The sequence below is a fragment of the Neovison vison genome, chromosome 13 (genome assembly GCF_020171115.1).
Source record: "Neovison vison isolate M4711 chromosome 13, ASM_NN_V1, whole genome shotgun sequence".
Lineage (NCBI taxonomy): Eukaryota > Metazoa > Chordata > Mammalia > Carnivora > Mustelidae > Neogale > Neogale vison.
In genome coordinates, this window is record NC_058103.1 from 105,482,318 (window position 1) to 105,504,525 (window position 22,208).

The 22,208-nt window shown below is 37.2% G+C and overlaps 1 protein-coding gene across 1 annotated transcript; it reads left to right on the forward strand.

Moving 5' to 3' along the window:
• The first annotated feature begins 11,301 nt into the window (after nt 1-11,301).
• LOC122893606 (transcription initiation factor IIA subunit 2-like) lies at nt 11,302-12,100 on the forward strand. The gene has a single exon (XM_044230739.1). It carries the CDS (start codon nt 11,492-11,494, stop codon nt 11,819-11,821), a length of 330 nt encoding a protein of 109 aa, XP_044086674.1. The 5' UTR covers nt 11,302-11,491; the 3' UTR covers nt 11,822-12,100.
• Nucleotides 12,101-22,208: the final 10,108 nt, after the last annotated feature.

Here is a 22,208-nt window from a genome sequence, read left to right on the forward strand (position 1 = left end):
AATTATTTTTTACTTTAACCCTAATAGATAATGCATTTCCCAGGATGGGGACACCATCTTATTCCATTTTAATTCCCTACCATGCAGCCTAATATATTACAGTGTTTGTTAAATTAACTAATTACAACTAATGTCCACATTTAAATATTATTAACTAATAAAAGAGTAACTTTCAGACAAGTTAACTTCAAGTCAGTCGATGATGGACTAAAACTCAATTTAGGAGTTGTACAACTAAATTATAAACTGTAATTCAACAAAAACAAACTTCTACATACCTTTCTCTAAAGTTCAGTTCTGATATATTAATCCTTGGGAAATGGTGGCTATTATCATTACCATTATTATCTCCAACCACAGATATAATTACTATTCATATAATATCTATACCTTGCCCCTAACCTCAAGTGTAAAAGTAGAGAACTAAAGTCTGAAAGTATGGAAGAACCAAAAAATGTAGAACTTAAGTGTGTCTAAATTATAATATTGTTCCTTGCTGCAAGTATCCAAACAAGGCAATGATAGAGAAAGCCCTTGAAAGTTAATACAATCTCCACGGGTAGCAACAGAGGTCAGATTAATGAGAAACTAGGGACTTTGAAAGCAAAGAATATAGAATTTGAGAGATGACAGGAGATGGAAGGTAATGAAACAATAAAATAGCAGAAAATGATAGTAAGTACTTACATTCACAAGGATAGCCACAAACAAGACTAAAAATGTGGAGAAGCAAGAGGTCCGAGAATTTCTGAGGGCAAGTTTCAGTAGCTATTCCTAATTCTGGCTCAAGATTCTGTGAAACCAAATGAAGGAAAAACAAACCACAAGCTCACCTCAGTTGATTCAGAAAAAGCATTTGATGAAATTCAACACCTTTTCATGGGAGAAACAACAAACTAGGAACAGAAGGAAACTACCTCAACATAATAAAAGCCATATATGAAAACCCACAGCAAACATCATACTCAATGGCAAAAGCTTTTACTCTAGATTGAGAACAAAAGCAAGGATGTCTACTTTTGCAACTTCCATTCGACACAGTACTAGTTCTTTTTTTTTTTTTAAAGATTTTATTTATTTATTTGAGAGAGACACAGTGAGAGAGAGTATGAGCGAGGAGAAGGTCAGAGGGAGAAGCAGACTCCCCGTGGAGCTGGGAGCCTGATGCGGGACTCGATCCCAGGACTCCGCGATCATGACCTGAGCCGAAGGCAGTCCTCCAACCAACTGAGCCACCCAGGAGTCCCGACACAGTACTAGTTCTAATCAGACTAGTTAGGCACGAAAAATACACAAAGGGCATCCAAAGTAGAAGAAAAGAAATAAAGTTGTCTCTGTTTACAGAGGGCTTACTTGTGAAAAACTCCAATAAGTGTACACACACACACACACAAACACACATACAAAAGTTAGAACTCATAAATGAATACAGCAAAGTAGCAGGACACAAAGTCAAACACACACACAAATCAGTTGCATTTCTATAACTAATAATGAACAATCTGAAAACAAAATTATGTAAACAATTCCAATCATAACAGCATCAAAAAGAGTAAAATACTGAGGCATTAACTTAACCAAGGAGGTGAGAAACTTGTACAATGAAAACTACAAAACATTGCTGAAAGAAATGGATGTTAGGAAATATTCTTTCCACTAATGTGTATGTTTAATTTTTTTTTAAGAAAAAGTTAAAAAAGTCAGTTTGCTTTTCAATAGTTTTACTCTAAAGAACAAAATCTCTCCACAGTTGAAAAGGCCAAGAACTGACCTCTCTCCCCTGCTCTCCTTCTATAAGCTCTGAGATGTTTAATTTCTGGAAGGAATCAGGCTCCTTGTTTTCTATTGCAGGACCTTTCCACACAAAGTTCCCTCTGCTTAGAGCCTGCCTTCTCCGTCCCACCCTCTTTCACCTAGTTAATACCTAGTCATGAGATCTCAGTTTAAATAGCAGTACAGGGATATACTGGGTACCTAGTTGAATAAAATGCCTCTTCCTCAGGGAAACTACCCGACCACACACATATGAGAATCACGTCCCTCTTTTAAAATGCTCACAGAGTACCCAATATTTAGCTTCTCAGCTTTTTCAGTTTGCGATTATATACTATTTGTGTGCTTATGTGTTCATGTTCTCTCATACTTGTCTATAATGTCACGAGGGCATAGATGCTTATATCCTCAGTGCTTAGCAAAGGTAAAGCATATAGAGGGACCTCAATAAATATTCGCTGAATTGTGCTGAGCAATCTGCATCTATGTAGTTCATTATTTACACAGAATCCAAATTAAACCCAAATATTATCTTATTCTAAGCTGATATATAATGGAAGAACTTCAAAAGAACAAATTCCTGGTGTGCAGGTGCCACAGACAGACCATGTGAATTCCATCTTCAGTCCATTTCTGTCTCCTCTTCTCACTGTATATAATTTTTAGAGTGATTCTAGCTACTCCCAAGGCTTTCATCTACCTCTCATATGCTAATGAGCATAGTCCAAACACTCTCTCCTCAGCTACAGACCTGAATATCCACTGCTAACATGATATACCCACTAAGATGTTCCAAAGGAATCTTAAATTCAACATGCTGAAATCTGAACTTGTCCTTCGCTCCTCTGCCACATCCGTACCTAAATAAATTTATGAAGTTCTAAATTAGTGAATTTAGAGATTCATAAAAGAAAGACACCAGTAAGGATATTTATCAAGAGCATTAATCAAAGAAGTGCAGGAGGAACACAGCCCATCTGGAAAGTTCTGCAACTGAAAATTAAGTGCACTTGGGGCTTGGGTGATCCAGCCTTCCCCACCCAAGCCCCCAAGTGCTTCCCTTCTAGAGGGCTTCATTAGGCTGACTGATTTTGGCTCTCATTAAATCAAAGAAATTTTCAGTGTTTAGCCGCCAAAATTAAACAGCTGATAAGAAGGAAAAGCTTTTTTTGTTGTTGTTATTATCCCTATTTACTAAGTGAGCATACTTAGAAAAAGAAGAGACCTGCTGAGTTTGCTGGCAAATTGTTTTGCTACATCAATAATGAGAACTAGTTAAATAAACCAGAAAGCAGACCTGCTTATTCAGCAAGGAAAGAACTACAGACGAAATCAAATCAAACTAATGGATTTTAGCTTGTATTCAAGAACCACCAATTCACAATCCTGATGAACCAGCTAAACGCTGGCAAAGAAAAAAAAAACTGCTGTTGTCTTGTTTTGTTTTGTTTAATTTACAGCAATGATTTATACCACTAAAAGCCAATTGTTCTTTTTTCCATTCATGGTCCAATGCACAAACCCAGATTTAATTACATACATAAATTACCAAATTCACCAATGAAAAGCAGGGCTGGAAAAATGACTAAAGGACTGGAAAAGAAACCAAATAGCACTACCACTACCTTTCTAAAACTGAAATAAATGAAGCACAGTGAAGGATTTGAGCACGAGGGTAGACCAAATAGTATCTCCAAGTGAATTTATCAAATTATGAAGCTTTCTAACACTGTCTAGGTGAATAGAGCAATATAGTAACTAACATTCACTGAGCACATTGAACACTGTGCTAAACCCTTTACATGTATTACCTTATTTAATCTCAGAACAACTCCCAAATAAGTATTCTTATTATTCTGATTTGCAAGGAAAGGAAATGGAGGCACAGGGAGGCCAAATATAGTTTGCCCAAGGTCACCCTGCCAGCAATTGATAGAGTAAAGATTCAAACCAGAGCAGTCTGATACCCAATCAGTTAACCACTACCAAATCATGCTGCCTCTTTCCACTGACATGGTGGTTTCACAAGTTCTAGATCACTCTCAATTTTAGAAAATTAAAAACCTCAGAAGGTTTGAATCAATCAATTGCCAACTCAGTTCATTCTCAGTCCTGCTGCTATGATAAAATTCATTCCTCCCAACCACTCTCTCAAGATCACTAAGTCATTAAATTTCAACTGGGTAAAACAACAAAATAATTTTCACAGTCCTTATCAGAAATCTGCATGATAGAAATGCAAAGGACTGAGAAGAGCAAAACAATTTTGATAGAGAACAAAACTGAGGAATTTCCATTGTGTGACCTTAAGGCTTATTATAAAGCTACAGTAATCAAGACATGTGTATTGGTATCAAGACAGATCAACAGACCAGAACTGAAAGTCCAGAAACAGACCCACATATATATGGCCCCACTGATTTTTAACTAAAGTGCCAAGGCAGTTTAATGGGGAAAGGATAACCTCTCACAAAAGGTGCCAAAACAATTGGAAATACATATAGGAAAAAAATGAACCTCAACCCTAATTTCACACCATATACAAAAATCAACTCAAAATGGTTCACAGACCTAAATGTAAGAGCTGAAACCATAAAACTCTCTAGAAGAGGGAAGCCTAGGTGGCTCAAAGGGTTAAGTGACCAACTCTTCATTTCGGCTTGGGTCATGATCCCAGGGTCCTGAGACTGAGCCCTGCCTGCATCAGGCTCCATGCTGGGCGTGGCGCCTGCTTAAGATTCCCCCCCCCCTGCACCGCAACGCCCCCAAGCACAAATGTGCGGTCTCTCTCTGGGTGGAGGGTGGAAGGTGGGGGAGAATCTTCAGAAGAAAATGCAGGAAAGAAATCTTAGTAGCCCTGGATTAGACAAATACTTCTTAAATAGGACTCAAAAAATCAATACACTAGACTCTATCAAAATTAAAGTTTTGCTCTTCAAAAAGCACTGTTAGGAAAATGAAAGGCAAATGCCAAACTGAAAGAAGCTATTTGCAAAACATGTATCTGACAAAGGACTTGTGAATACATAAAAAGGACCCTTACAATTCAACAAAACATAATTTTTTTAAATAGACAAAAAATTTGGACATTTCACCAAAGTTATATAAGTGGCTAAATAAGCATAAATAGGATGCTCAACATTCATCATTAGAGAAATGCAAATTAAAACTGTAGTGATACTATTTACAAACGCACTAAAGTAGCTAAATTTAAAGAAACAGACAATACCAAGTATGGATGAGGATGTGAAGCAACTAGAACTCCCATAAACTGCTGGTGGTATGTAAAATTGAAAACTGTTTGGCAGTTAATTATAAAAAACTAAACATACCGTACTTACTATATATGCAGCAATATCACTCCTTAGAAATTTGCCCAGAAAAATGAAAACACATGACCACATAAAAACTTTTTTTTTTTTTTTTATAGATAGAGATCACAAGTAGACAGAGAGGCAGGCAGAGAGAGAGGGGGAAGCCGGCTCCCCGCCGAGCAGAGAGCCCGATGTGGGGCTCGATCCCAGGACCCCGAGATCATGACCCGAGCTGAAGGCAGAGGCTTAAACCACTGAGCCACCCAGGTGCCCCGACCACATAAAAACTTATATACCTCCAAGTCCAAAGCAGCTTTATTCATAATAGTCAAAAATTAGAAATTCAAATGTCCATCAACAGATGAATAAACAGACAAATAATAGTAATTTACATACTCAGGCCTTCTCTTGTCCACTTAATGCCCTCAAGTTCAGAAATCTCTTTTTCTTTATAATACTTGTTCAACTTTTTTTTTCTTTCTTTCTTTCTTTCTTTAAATATCAACCATTTCTGTTCAGTGCTAAAGCTTAACTCATTATCACTACACAGATACTCCCAAATACATGCCTCTGGCCAGCACCTCTGCAATCTGTTTTCAAATGTCTGATGCTCAATACAATGTCATAGCTTCCCACCCTCAATTCACCATATCCCAAATTAACTTCACCATCTCTTCCAGCTTCCCTAACTCCTCATGCTCCCCTCCCTCTCCCCTACAATACCTTATAAAACCAGCTCCTACTGATACATCACCCAAGTACCCAGAGTCAAAATAGTCCTATAATCTTTGACTAAGGTCTTTCCTTCACTCTCCAAACTCAAAATTTTAATACTCCCACTGGTCCCACCCTGCCTTTATAACCTGTCCTGGAAAACTGCAATGGGCTCCCAAGAAGTCTCCCCATTCCACTGTATCTACCACCTCCTTCTACTAGATTAACCTTAAAGTTCAGTTCTAACCAGTTCATCATTGCCCATAAAGAAGTCAATGGCTCTACCATTTCCTTTGAAATTGAATACAAGCCATTGCTGGGGGCTTAAGTCCATCCAGAGGGAGCCAAGTTTGCCTTACAATTTCATCTTCCACAACTCCCCTAAATATATCCCTCTCTTGAAAAAGCCAAACACTTCCCACCTCTGTGCTTTTGTGCATGCTATACCTTGTAACGGACTACTCTCATTTGTCTAATCTTTTCCTGTCACAACCCATATTTCTCCTTCAAAGGCCTATCTCGAAGTAGTTCCTCCATAAAGTCTTTCCTGTTTTAATCACTTTATTCACCAATACAGAATTCATCACTTCCTCCTTGGAACACTCAATTCTCATTAACACTTTGTTTACACATATTGTAACATTTGTACCCTCTGCCTGATTCATTCTTTATGCACTTGTCTTCATTAACACTAACCCATTCACCAGACTTAAGCTTTTCAAAACTAGTACTCTGTATTCTCCCTCTTTTGTTCCTTTAAGCTCCTGTCATCCTACCTCTCTTGTTGCAGAGACTCGGGAACCCTCTGTAATAGATGAATTCTGATCTAATGAGGCTACAAAAAAAATTTTTTTTAAGTACATAGCCCATGGGGGGGGGGGGCTATAAGGATAAATCGAATAAGAGATTGCTTTCTGACTTTTTTGTTATAAGCTGAAACTTTGCCTGGAAAGAGATTTTTTTTAAGACCCTCAAAATCCACTAAACCAAATCTTCCTACAAGAGCATTTTCAGTATAACACTACTCTGCTTGCACATGTATAGTAATTTAATATGGGTTCCAGGGGCACCTGGGTGGCTCAGGGTTAAGCCTCTGCCTTTAGCTCAGGTCATGATCTCAGGGTCCTGGGATGGAGCTCCACATCAGGCTCTCTGCTCAGCAGGGAGTGTGCTTCTCCGCGTCCCTCTCCCTCTCTCTGTCTGTCTCTCTAATTGTGATCACTGCCAAATAAATAAATAAAATCTTAAAAAAATAAATAAATAAAATGGGTTCTGAGCTAGGCATTCTCTGTTTGACCCCAATCTCCCCACACAAACTTAACTCTATCCTTCCTTCTATCTTCCCTCTGCTTTATACCTTTTGAGGCTGACCTCTGGGATTACACTGTCCAAACTCCCCTGGTTTTCAGGTGGGTCAGGCCAATGAGAGGCATTAGAAAGAAATCAGAGAATGAGAAGAAAAAGAAAGTGGTCCTTATTTCCCTGCCTCCTCCCCACCTCAGAACCCTTTCCTCTACAGCCAGAGGTGCTATCCACTGGCTTGGCATTCATCGTTTCCGCTCTCATCAGGCTTCAGTTTTCCTCTTCTTGGCCCCATTGGCTTAAAAGTATCAGTGGCTTCCAGATATTGCTGGACCTTAGGAACTTTGCTATCTTTTGTTGCTTTCTTTAACTCTACCCAAACATCAATAACTACTCTATTTATTTCCTGCCAGGGCCCTGAGTGATATATAGCTCCCTGGGCTTAAAATTCTCCACTCTGCTTCCAAGGCTTACAATCCACTATTCCCTACAACCTATCAAATCTCCTCAGTAGCCCTATGCTCTTGTCAGGCAGGCATCCCTCCCAATCCTTACCATCAATAAGTTGGAATGTATTCATCCCTACCTCTGCACCTTAGTCATGCTGCTGCTCCCATAAATGCTCACCCTTCCTTTCTACCTAACAAATCCTATACTTCCTTCAGGTATTAATTCAGTTCCTACCACCACCAGCCCCACCCAACACACACACACAATTAAGCCTGTTCTAATAACCTTAATCCAAATTATCTTTTCCATGTTGGAATTTCCATGTCTCTTACATGAAATACTTTGAAAACTGTAAAAACAAATGCTGGTATTACATTGTATACACTCCAATTGTTCACCACAAATCCCCCAAAGGGAAATAATTTGAACTATTTAAAGTTCCTTCTTTCTATATTCCATCATGTAAGTTAGTATAATATTAGAAATACAGTAACTCTCATTGGCAGAATGCAATAAACAAATACATCACTACAATGTTCTACTACCAAAAGTTTGTAGTAACTAGTTATAAGCAAATTAACTATGTATTTAATGATTCTGCTTTCAATGTAATGATTTCAAACTATGTCTGCTAGCAACCTTGGGCAGTTTTTAGGATCAATGCACTTTTAAATGAAGGAATCTTCAGGAACAAAAGAGTAAAACAAGTTAAACTACTTGCCAAGTTCAATAAGCTGTTATGCAAATAGATAAAATTAGTCCAGAAATACAAAGAGAAATCAGCACATGCAGGATGCCTTTAAGTTGTAGCTGACTAGAGGCTATGAACCATACTTCAACAACAATAGATTTTTGAGAGGCATAAAAAGGACAGTGGTCTTCATCAGAAATTGTAGAAAAAAATCTCCCCCTTCCTTAGAACCATCAATGTGCTGGCATCTAAAGCCTAAGTCATGTCAATCGTAACATCTTCTGCTATATTTGTCCTCACTGAATTCCCAATGACATATCCAATTTATGCTTCAAGAACTCATTCTTGGGGTGCCTGTGTGGCTCAGTCGTTAAGCGTCTGCCTTTGGCTCAGGTCATGATCCTGCGTCAGGCTTCCTGCTCAGCCGGGAGTCTGCTTCTCCCTCTCCTTCTGCCTGCTCTCCCTGCTTGTACACTCTCTCTGTCAAATAAATTAAAAAATCCTTAAAAAAAAAAAAAAAAAAAAAAAAAAAAGGACTCATTCTTATGAGGCTCCTAAAATAAAAAATGGAGACATAGCTAAAATGCAAGAAAAGGGTAGTATGGCTAGCTCCTCGCACAATCTCAGAATACATGAATATGATCTTGAGGAGAAAAAAAAAAAAACTTTAAAAAGACTATATGAAAGCTCTAATGGTATCAAAAGATATATAGGGGAGGGCTTAATAGTACCAAATGTTAACAAGCTTCAAAGTAACTTTTTTCTCTCTTCATCCAAAAAGAAAACAAAGAAAGGGATGTACTCCTACCACCTTCACTAATGAACTAAGGTCAGTCCTATATGCATATTAAAAAAACAAAAAAACTCTGTAACTGTATGATAATTTTTACCAAAGGCATTTCAGTTTATTAGTAGTAGGAACTTGACAAGAATGTGCAAATTTCTCCATAGCAGGAAGGCCAGCTACATACAAAGCGCAGCCTCCTAGAGGACTCAGGACCCAGAAGAGGACAAGGATATGTGAAGAATTACAATACAACATGACAACGCTGCATAACAAAGTTATCCAGCAGGAACTAGGGATAATACTAAGGAAATGAGGAGAAGGACAAAGTAGACAAGACACAACCGACACCCTAAAAGCTGAGTTAAAACATGAGGGCCTAAAACAGAAGAGCAATAAGTATCTGGTTTGTGAGAAGATAAATTTTAAGGATACTGAAAAGGTATACTTAATAAGACTAGGCTCAATCAGTATTTTCACACTGCAGTTTTAATTAAAAAATAAGACATTGCTTAAAGTAAGAATATCCCCTTCACTGCAGCCTTGTTCAGAATAGCAGAAAGAGAAAAAAGGTAAAAAACAGAAAGGGGAAACAACCTAAAGTTGACAAAGAAGAAACGGGTTAAATGAATTATACACATACACTGGGAATCAAGGTAATCATCAAAATGAATGAGAAAGACCTATAATTATCAGGAACATATTAAATTGGAATGATAACCATGATATATTATGTTAAAAATACATTAAGATGTAGACCAAGAAATTCCACTCCTAAGTATGTATCCAAAGAAACTAAAAGGAGGGACTCAAACAGATATTCATATTCCCATGTCCATAGCAGCATTATTCACAATAGCCCAAAGGCAGAAACAACCCAGATGTCCATCAACAGATGAATGGATAAACAAAACATGTTATATATAGATATACAGAGGAATATACAGATATACATACAATGGAATATTACCCAGTGATGAAAAGAAATGGAATTTTGATATATGTTACATAGATGGACCTTGAAAGCATTGTATTTAGTGAAACAAGCCAGACACAAAAACAAATCTATGATTCCCCCTTTATGAGGCACCAAGGATAGGGAAATTCACAGATAAAGTACTAAAGAGGCTGTGGGGGAGAGGTAGAGGGAATTATTTTTTAATGGATACAGAGGTTTTGCTGGGGATGATGAAAAAGTTTTGGATATAGACAGCAGTGATGGTTACACAACATTATAAACACATTTAATGCCAGTGCATTGTATACTTCATAAATGGCTCAAATGATGTTATTTTACTATTAAAAAAAAAAAGATTTAGAACACTCTGTAGTATCTCCATTTGTGTAAAAAGATAAAAATGAGATAATATATATGCATGACTGGAGGGGTTTAGAACTTCTAAAACAAAGAAACTGGTAACAGTTAATTCTAGAAAAAATTGGAAAGTGGAAATAGAACATGAATGGGACACATGCATTTTGCTGTGACCTCCTTTGTTATCATGTGAGTTTCTTACTATGTACATATATTAAGAATTTTTTTTATTAAAAAAAGAGAAGAATTATCCATGTAAGGATACTCGTCCCACACATGCCACTGGAAAAGGTTGTGGGAGAAATAATTTTCAAACAATCTCAAATACCACCCCTAGATTACTTACTAGTTACAAAGGGGGAAAAATGTGCATTTACAATGAGGTGATCTAGCAGTAGTCACCACATTAAACAAGTGATCAAATTTAGCATCACCTGAATGGATAAAGAAGATGTGGTGTATATATATACAATGGAATACTATGCAACCATCAAAAGAAATGAAATCTTGCCATTTGCAACGACATGGATGGAACTAGAGGGTATTATGCTTAATGAAATAAGTTAATCAGAGAAAGACGATTATCATATGATCTCCCTGATATGAGGAAGCTGAGAGGCAACGTGGGGGTTTGGAGGGTAGGAAAGGAATAAATAAAACAAGATGGGATCGGGAGGGAGACAAACCATAAGAGACTCTTAATCTCACAAAACAAACTGAGGGTTGCTGGTAGGGGGTGGGGAGGGGGTTAGGGAGAGGGTAGTTGGGTTATGGACACTGGGGAAGGTATGTGCTATGGTGAGTGCTGTGAAGTGTAAACCTGGCGATTTACAGACCTATACCCCTGGGGCTAATAATACATTATATGTTAATTTTTTTAAAATTAGCATCACCTAAAATGGAAAAAAAAATGGCATTAAGTGCCTCCTAAGGTGATAGAAGTACACAGCATCTATACAGTGCTCATGCAATTAATGTTTAACCTGAATATACAATCTTAAAGAAACAATCAGTTAGGTCGGGAAGTGGGTGCTTCCTGCTGGACTGCTGGCTGCTCCGCTTCAGTCCGCTCCGCGGCGGGAAGGGCCTTCCCCACAGGACATCAATGCAAGCCTGAATAAGAAAAACCAACTTCTTCCTCCTAAGTCATGGCATATCAATTATACAGAAATACAACTTTGGGAAACAGTCTCCAGGAGAGCCTTGATGAGCTCATACAGTCTCAACAGATCACCCCCCAACTTGCCCTTCAAGTTCTACTTCAGTTTGATAAAGCTATAAATTCAGCATTGGCGCAGAGGGTCAGGAACAGAGTCAATTTCAGGGGCTCTCTAAATACATACAGATTCTGCGATAACGTGTGGACTTTTGTATTGAATGATGTTGAATTCAGAGAGGTGACAGAACTTATTAAAGTGGATAAAGTGAAAATTGTAGCCTGTGATGGTAAAAATACTGGCTCCAATTCTACAGAATGAATAGAAAAAAATGGCTTTTTTATGCCATCCTCTGTTGTTATTCATCACTTTTTGAAGAGAAGCATAGAAGAGACTTTTTTTATTTATTCTAGCATTGCGGAAATGACTACACTGTGCTATATATACTACCAGAATTCCAATAGGAAGAAGCTTATAACTATAGCCTCTTACATTACTTTTTCAGCATGAAGAAACAGAAGTTTTTTTTAACAACAAACATTGTTGCCTTCCTAAGAACATTCTTGAATAAACTCATTTTAAAACTCAAAAAAAAAAAAAGAAACAATCAGTTAATTCAGATTGCAGGGCATTATATAAGACAAATGGCTTAGATTCTTCACTAAAGTTAATGTCACTTAAAAAAAAGGCAGAGGATGGTTCTAGATTAAAAGAGACTAAAGAGAAATAAAACCTAAAAGCAATATACCAATGTGACTGCATCTGATCAGAAAAAAAAAAGTTACAAAAAATACTTCATATCAGATGATAATGAATTCAGGTTATTTTCCTTAGGTGTGACAAAGGTATGAAGCTGTGTTGAAGAATGTCCTTATTTTTAAGAGACATATACTCGAAGTATGCAGAACAAGTATCTTGGTGACTATAACCTCCTCTCACTTAAAACAAAGTGTGTGTGTACGTGTGTGTTAAGAGAAAAGAAAAAAGCAAGTGCAGCAAAATGTTACAATTTTTGAAACAAGGTGAAAAGTACATGGGTGTTTACTGTACTATTCTTCAACTTTTCCACAGATTTAAGAAATTTTCAAAATAAAAGTCTGGGGAGGAACTGATAAGGAACAACTGAGCCCCAGTGACATAAAGAAGAAAGAAAAAAGATTATCTTTTACCCAAAAAGTATACAATAGAGTTAAATAATGAGTATTATTTTTCCATAATTAACCATGTCCCTCCTGATGGAGCATATATAATAAATTCATTTTTTCCCAGGAGTATCCATAGCAAGCAAATCTCATGTTTAATTTCCTTGCTACATAAATCATTTTTCTTTAAGCAATTACAGTGATATCTCTATAAATTCAAGAGTTAGATGTGAAGTCTTAACTCAAAAAGCAGAAAAAAAAACTCCCATAAATAATAACACTAAGTTGCCTATTTTTCCTAGAAGGAAAATAAAAGCAAGACAGCAAGATGACAAGTTTACTTCAGTATGTGCTTTATACAAACTGCACAAAAGGAAGCTAAAAGGTAGGGAATAGCTTGGGCTCAAAAAAAAAAAAAAGAAAAGAGAAGGCATAACTTTCCATCTCTTAAATCTTCAACCCACATATTCATTGTTTTAAAACAGTATGAATTCCTATATCTAGGAAAAACTCTATTACAACATGACTGGATGTAAATAACAGCAGGGAAAATCCACATAACAAGATTGATTTAGAAATGAGTTTAGCTATCTGAATATGTGTTATGTCTTAAAAATTCACTTATAAACAAAACAATGAAGTCACACTATGAAGACCTGACTCAGAAGGAAACGAAAAGAAAGCTTGTCTTATTCCTCATCTTCAATCCTTCTTCCCTCCTAAAAATCTCTCAGACTGACAGAAAATACAAGAATTTGAAAATAAATCCATCCCTGTGGAACTAACCCAGCTGAAAGTTTATTATACATACACTTCTGTATATGTATATCTATATTTGATATGAAGTTTTTAAAACATTTTTTAATGGAAAAAAAACTTTAATGAGGAACGCCTGGGTACCTCAGTTGGTTAAGCATCTGCCTTCGGCTCAGGTCATGATCCCAGGGTCCTGGGATCAAGCCTCACATCAGGTTCCCTGCTCAGTGGAGAATCCACTTCTCCGTGTCTCTGCCCTTCCCCCGACTCATGTTTGCTCACACATTCTCTAATAAATAAAATATTGTTAGAAAATTTTTCTTTTAAATTTTAATGAAATACCTAAGCTCAAGTCTAACAAACATGTAAAGGACCTAAATGCTAAAAATTACAAGACACACAGATGAAAGAAATCGAAGGAGATCTAAATAAATGGAGAAATATACTATGTTCCTAGATTGGAAGACTACATATGCAAATATCAGTTCTCCTCCAAATTGATCAACAGATTTAATGCAATACTATAGATAAGCTTATTTTTTTAAGATTTTATTTTTTTAATGTAATCTCTGCCCCCAACATGGAGCTCAGAATCACAACCCGATATCAAGAGTTCCATGCTCTACTGACTGACCCAGCCAGCCACCCCTAGACAAGCATATTTTAAAACCATATAGAAAGGAAAAGATCCTACCATAGCTAAAATTATAAGTATTACCATCAACTTAGAACCAACAAGAAAATACTGAGAGATGTAAATAAAATATAACCCAATCCTCAAAAAGAAAACTATTTTTAAAATAAGACCACCCCCAAAATCTGCTTGGGCAAAGAGAGTGATTAACAAAGCAAATTACTAGATGCCATCAATAATACAGAAAGCAAGATCTGCTGGAGAACTGACTTCAAGTACAAAAACCATTCCACAGGGGCATCTGGGTGGCTCAGTGGGTTAAAGCCTCTGCTTTCGGCTCAGGTCATGATCTCAGGGTCCTTGGATGGAGACCCTTAGCAGGCTCTCTGCTCAGCGGGGAGCCTGCTTCCTGCCTCTCTCTCTGCCTACTCGTGATCTCTGTCAAATAAATAAATAAATATTTAAAAAAAAAAAAAATTCCACAACACAACAGACTCCTTTCCTCTCCCTACTACTCCAAAAGCGCAGATAATCAGATGGTTTTATACACACCCACTCATACACACTAAAGAGCCCATATAATACAATGCTCCAAAAGAGCCACGCTTTATTCTTCTTAATGCTTACCTGAACATTAAGGTCTGAGTTACTTATCTTTTCACCCACTATAATGTGAAAATATGTGCCCCCCCCAAATTCTACAATAAAATGAAGCTTTATACTACTCATTGCCTCCTTCAGTTAACCTAATCCCAATCGGGATTCACCCAGCCTTTACTAACAGGTCAGCCATGAAAGTATGTGTGTGCTATAGCTATACAGCCCAGTCTGCCTAGGATATTATCATTTTATGCCAGTCGTCTTGCATGCACCCTTTTACCATGGTAGAGGCAAAAGACCAAGTTTCTATAGTCTCTTTAAGAATACAGTATTTCAAATTATAAAACAATATGTACAGAATTTTGAAAAAAAAACAAAACAAAAACCTCCCTATATGTATAAAGACGTAGAAAAAAATCTGGAGAACTACACATTAGAATTTAACAGTGGTTAATCTGCAGAGTTGAATGGTTTTTACCTTTTGCTTTGTATTTCCCTATGCTGTCTAAAAAAAAATTTTTTTACAATTGCATATATTACCTTTTATACTTAGGAGAGAATTATTTCCACTCATTAAAATGCAGCTTTCTTTCTGATCCAAATCCTCATTTCAAAAGCACACTCTATTAATTAATATATTTTATTCATCAAAAACTGAGGCAATGTGATATATATGTATATATACATATATGTGTATATATAGATAGATAGATATGCACACACACATGCACACACACAAATATATACTGTAGGACACTTTAGCTTTTAAGGTGCAGAATATCTCATGAGGAATTTGAGAGGCGGGATGGGGGGTCCTGGAGGCAGGGAAGTAAAAAATGAAACAAGATGGGACCAGGCAGGGAGACAAACCTTAAAAGACTCCTCATCTCAAGAAACAAACTGAGGGTGCTGGGGAGTAGGTGGAGGGATGGGGCGGCTAGGTGATGGACACTGGGGAGGGTATGTGCTACGGTGAGCACTGTGAATTGTGTAAGACTAATGATTCACAGACCTGTACTCCTGAAACAAATAATATATTTGTTACTAAATAATAATAAAACAAATAATATATTTGTTACTAAAAAAAAATGCAGAAAATCCAAATTCAAGAACCCATCTTACTGTGGAAAATATAGTACCTACCTCCCTTTCAGAGTTGTTTAGAGGATCAAAAAAGGATCCATGTGAAAGTACTTTAATGCAATACACTAATGTGCACTATTATTATAACTACAGGCACATGGAAAACTAAACTCATATTTTGTATCTAAAGTAAAGGAGTCTTACTGGAGTTCCAATTCCCTTCTGGTATTAACAGTGTCCTCTTAGCTCAGCCTTCTACCTACATCTAATCTGTCTTTGGCAAGTATACCTTTTTTATGGATAATCGTTTCCGGGTTTCCACGTTTTCTATCTTCACTAGGACAGAGCCAGCTCTCCAATTCTTCTCTTATGGCTCTGACTGCCTGAAAGTGAAAGAAAATATGTCTGTTCCCTCCAAACAGAAGTTAAAATCTTCGTTTAATCTGATTTCTATTTTATGATCTGCCATATGTTGCAATATAGAGTAGTAGGAAGGCACATGGACTCTGAAGCCAGACTCCCTAGGTTCAGATCCAGGTTCTGCTGTGTCACCAACTCTGCAATGTAACCTTGAATTTGTGAGCCTCAATTTGCTCATCTGTAAAACTGAGGTAACAACAGTACATCAGTGCATAAAGATGTTAAACAGTGGTAAAAAACAGTGCCTGACATATAGTAAATATTATATATGACTTAAATCCTTTTCTAATACTGCTTCTCTAAAAGTATAATGCTTACAGGCTAAGATAAAACAAGCAACCAACATATGTCTCTTGCTTTTTTCTTACTTAAAAGTGTCTTCTTTTTTTTTTAAGATTTTATTTATTTGACAGAGATCACATAGTAGGCAGAGAGGCAGGCAGAGAGAGGGGGGAAGCAGGCTTTTTATGAAAAGAAATACCTGAAATTTACAAATTAAAAATATGTCTATGCTTAGGAATTGGTTCAAGAGAGTCCAAGGATTAGGGGTGGAGTGGTAGTGAATAGAAATAGAGAGGAAACAAGACTGCCTATAATTCCTGAAGCTCAGTTATGAGGACATGGAAGCTCTTTATACTATTCTTTCTGTTTTATATTAACATGTTTAAAATAGTTTATAACAAAAAGGTGTTGTTGTTGTTTTTTTAATGCTGTCTGAGAATTGAATTACCTGCCTAGGACTGCAAATAGTGCCTACATATTCCCACAACAGACTAAGGCACAGTCAGGCATAAGTGAATATAAATTTTCCATGATCAAATTATATTTATTAAGTACTAGAAGAAGTCATTTGACATGAATTTCACGAACACTAACTCTTCAATAATAACCGTTCTTTGCAAGCCTATTTCTAGCTAACCAATTTATGGCTATGAAAAAAATATAGTGTTTCAGTATACTTTAGTTTTTATTTATTAAATAAAGCAACAGTCACAAAAAATTTGCAGACAATATTGCAGAGTCATCACTATCTTTCTAGTCCTAGTGGCCTATGGTACTTCTGGAATTTATCATTAGCAGACTTATTGCATAAGTGCACCAGTTCACTGAGCTCCAAAAGAACTAGTTTTATCTTGTGTACGAAAACCCTTTCCTGCCTTCCTACTCTGAAATAAAGAGCCAAACCAACAGATGGCACACCAAGAGGGAAGGGGTGGTGATAAGGAGGCAGTTATAAGAGAGCATCAGGGAAAAAGAAAATAACAGAGAACTGAAAGATAAAAGAATTTACGAATACAAAATATTCAGCAATTCCTTAGATTTTTGTAGATCAGAGTCACATTCTATCACTCAACTACTTTAAAGTGAACTGATTCTGTGAATTTGCATCTCACTTTATTCCCTTTTACAGTGTACCTTTAAGAGTTCTGAAAAGTCCCTCTTAATATCTCAGACCAATTTAAGTTAACCAAAGCAATTCAAACTATTTCCAAAATAAACAAGGGGATCAGGAGACCTACTGAACTTTTATCAGCATTTCACATCTTTACTGCTATACATTCACATCAGCCTTTTCAGAAGCTACCAAACTTTTTTTTTACCTCTAAAAAGTAAAGTACTCCACCTCTATCCTAATCTACAATACAATCAAAAAAAGCATCAACATTACTGCAGTCTAAGTGGTAGAAGGTTTTCATTAAAACATCAGTTTAAAAAACATTACAAGAGGGTTGCAATTAGCATTATAACTTTAATCTAAATTACATTTCTTAAAAACAGCTAGGCTTTCAGTATAACATTAAGAACATGCCAATTACAACAGGCCACCTTTGCCTATTCATCATGCCAAGTTATCTTCTGCTTCCAGATTAAGCAATTTCTAATCACCTATTTAAGAGATCAAGCCCAGTAACACCATACAATGCAAAAGTCCAGGGGCACCTGGATGGCTGAGTCAGTTAGCAGTTGCCTTCAACTCGGGTCACAATCCCAGGATCCTGAGGTTGAGCTCTACATAGGGCTCCCTGCTCAGCGGGGAGTCTGCTTCTCCCTCTCCCCACCCCATCCCGTTCACTTGTGTTCTCTCTCAAATAAATAAAACCTTAAAAAAAAAAAAAATGCGGAAGTCCACCACTCACACATACACTGGCAGTTTTGCAAAGAAATAGCAACTTCCTTTATGACTAGAGAACCTAATAAAAGAAGGTCTAGCAAGTAGAGGTTATTCAGAGGCTCATTCCTCAAAGCCACCTCTTCTCTGTGGAAGCTTGTCATATATCAGAATTATCTACCCTGTCTTTCTCACAGAGGTATTATGAAGATCAACTGAGAAAATGTTTACCAAAATACTTTGCAAACTAGAAGCCATATACACTACACAAATATATATGTGTGTAGACATATGTACACACACACACAAATGTAAGTCATTACTATTTCCCTACCTGATTGTACCCTAGACAGTTTACAGAGTAAACCTGTTCCTTAATATGATTAAGTTTCAAGGTCTATCAAGAAAAATTTCATATTCCAGGGCATAAAGATTAACTAATATTTACCTTCCTATGACAATATCCAATCCTTATAACAATTATTGTTCTCTTCTAAAATCTATTTCCTCTCTTTGGCAGAAGAGAACTAGAAACATTCTTTTTTTTTTTTTAAGATTTTTTTTTTAATTTATTTGACAGAGATCACAAGTATGCAGAGAGGCAGGCAGGGGGGGGGAAGCAGGCTCCCCACCAAGCAGAGAGCCCAATTTGGGGCTCGATCCCAAGACCCTGGGATCATGACCTGAGCCGAAGGCAGAGGGTTAACCTACTGAGCCACCCAGGTGCCCCTTGACCTAGAAACGTTCTTTAGAATTCAAAGCAACATGTGGCACCTAAACTCAGTTTGTCACAATGAGTTCCTCAACACCTATGTAGAACAGTCTTGACCAAATATTAGTTGGATAGGATTTTATTTTTCTTAAAGATTTATTTATTTATGAGAGAGAGAGCATGTGCACACACATGAGCAGGGGGACAGGCAGAGGGAAGAAGGGAGGGCAGGGAGAGGGGGGAAAGAGAGAGAGAGAAAATCTTGAGCAGATTCCCTGGTGAATGCAGAGCCCCAACAGGGTTCCATCTCATGACCCTGAAATCATGACCTGAGATGAAATCAAAGAGTCTGATGCTCAATGGACTGAGCCACCCAGGTACCTCAGGGGGACAGAATTTTAGATCAGCCAAAACCATCACACTGAGGTTGCCATTTCCAGACTCTGCCCCCAACAATTCTGCCAACACCTCCCTTTGTTACAGAATTCTAATTAATGTTCCCATCACCTGCTAGCTGTGCCATCTTGGGCTACTTAACCTCTCTGTACTTCAATTTCCTTCTCTGCAAAATAAACAGGTTAAATGCGGCTTTTTTTTTTTTTTTTTTAGTTCTGTTTAGCTCTAAGACTATAGGGTTTGTTTGCTTGTTTGTTTGTTTAAGATTTTATTTATTTATTTGACAGAGAGAGAAATCACAAGTAGGCAGAGAGGCAGGCAGAGAGAGAGGAAAGCAGGCTCCCTGCTGAGCAGAAAGCACTATGCAGGGCTCCATCCCGGGACCCTGAGATCATGACCTGACCTGAAGGCAGTGGTTTAACCCACTGAGCCACCCAGGTGCCCCAAAATGTGGTTTAAATAATTAACAATTCGACCATATTTAACTGTGGTTTAATAATAGATACAAGTACTTTCAGAGAAAGATAATTATCATATGATCTCACTCTTATGTGGAATTTAAGGAACAAAACAGAGGATCATAGGGGAAGAGAGGAAAAAATAAAACAACAAAATCAGAGAGGAATACAAACCGTAAGAAACTCTTAATCATAGGAAACAAACGGAGGGTTGCTGGAGGAAAGGGAGTGGAGTATGGGGTAACCAGGTGATGGACATTATGGAGGGCACATGATGTAATGAGAACTGAGTGTTACATAAGACTGATGAATCAAAAAAAAAAAGAAAAAAGAAAAAAGAAAAAGACTGATGAATCAATGAGCTCTACCTCTGAAACCAATAATACATTACATGTTAATTAATTCAATAAACAAATAAATAACAGAAAAAAATACTTAGAATAATACCTGGTGCACAGTAAACGTTTAATAAATGTTACCCAGTATTATTCCTTTATATGCACATCTGCCTACTCCACCACACCACCTTCACGAAATTACATAAATCTATCATTCTCCATCATTTCTTCTTTTTTTTTTTTCATTTCTTCTTTTTAAAAGAATGAACAATGTTGAGGAAATGCTGAGAAACTATGTTGAGACAATGTTGAGAAACTATGACCATATTTCATTACATATGATTGGATACTTGATTGTATAAGAAAATTCAACGATAACTTCTATAAGACACTTCTGCTTTTCAATTATATTAACACACAGACAATATAATCTTTCTAGTTCTAGATTAGGTTATCCTATATTACTAATACTATCAGCAAAGCTGCTTACTTGAATTGTATCACATAAAACTGTCCATTGCCTATGACACAACAATTTTACGGTATAGTGACTAACACTACAAAAGGTCTTAAAACATGGCAAAACTTAAAAGAGCTTCTAAAAATGCTGCTATAGTCTGTTTAAGGAAAAAACAAAACAAAACACTTGGACAACAACAATGTATATCCCCAAAATCAAAATCCATAGACTTTAAATCAAGAGCTTAAAGTGAGAACAAATAGCTTGCCAGAGTAAGAGGAAATATTACTATTCTATTAACATCACTACCATTATATTTAGAGAACAAGCAAACACTGCAAGAACCACAAGAGCTGAACTCCAAGTTAATTTTTTATATATTACTTAGCACAGCCTATGCACAATTACATGCTCTTGACAATGTTATAAATTCTAAATCTTAACATTTCATATGTGAGAAACCAATGCAAAAAAATTCATGCTGTTTAACTGATTAATAGTTCGCCTTCAGGGACATCTGGGTGGTTCAGTCAATCCAGCACCAGACTCTGATTTTGTCTCAGGTCATGATCTCAGGATCGTGAGAACAAGCCCCACATCCAGCTCTGTGAGGGACATGGAACCTGCTTGGGATCCTCTCTCTCCCTCTCTTCCTACTTACTTCCCCAGCCTCCCTCCCCCGGTTTGTGTTCATTTTCTCTCTCTAAAATAAATAAATCTTTAAAAAGAAACATGGTTCTCCATTTGGCACAAAACATTACAAAGGTAGAATTATTTAATCTAATATAGAGACAATTTTACTCCATGGTCAAGTTCCTAGAGCTGCATTCCTGGCTTACTATGTACCAGGGACTTTTAGAAGCACTGGAATGAATAAAACATATAGGTTCAAGCTCTTGTGGAGTTTACATTCTAGTGAGGAAGACAAATAATACACAAGTAGACAAGTCATTAAGTTTTAGGAAGCACAAATGCAAAAAAAAATAAAGCAAAAGAGACAAGGAGAGTGGAGGGAAGATGATCACTAATTTTTATAGTGTGATGACTGACGATTTCTCTGAAGAGGTAAACTCTGAGAACTCTTCTTTAAGCAAACACTTGAATGATGTGAGGGAGGAAACAGTGCAAAGACCTGAAGGAAGAGCACTATAAGCTGAGCAAGAATACCAAGCCCTGGAAATGTTCTCTTGTGAACAAAGAGTCATAAGGAGTTCAGTGTAGCAGGAAAGGAATGAACAGAGAGATAGGCAGGGATTAAATACAACATGTAGTACCTTGTTAGCCAACACCAGGAATTTGGTTGTTACTTTAATTGTAGAAGGAAATCATTGTAAAGTACTAAACAGAGGAGTGGTCTATCTGATTGACAGTTAAAAAGATCATTCCAGCTACAAGTGGAGAATAGAATGTCAGAGACCAAATGAGAAAGGAGGAAAACCAGTGAAAGACATCATTGGAGGGGCGCCTGGGTGGCTCAGCGGGTTAAAGCCTCTGCCTTAGGCTCAGGTCATGGTCCCGGGGTTCTGGGACCAAGCCCCACATCAGGCTCTCTGCTCGGCGGGGAGCCTGCTTCCTCCTCTCTCTCTGCCTGCTTCTCTG

Excerpts from the sequence above, each read along its gene's own strand:
- LOC122893606 (XM_044230739.1), top strand. The coding sequence starts at position 11,492 with ATGGCATATCAATTATACAGAAATACAACTTTGGGAAACAGTCTCCAG.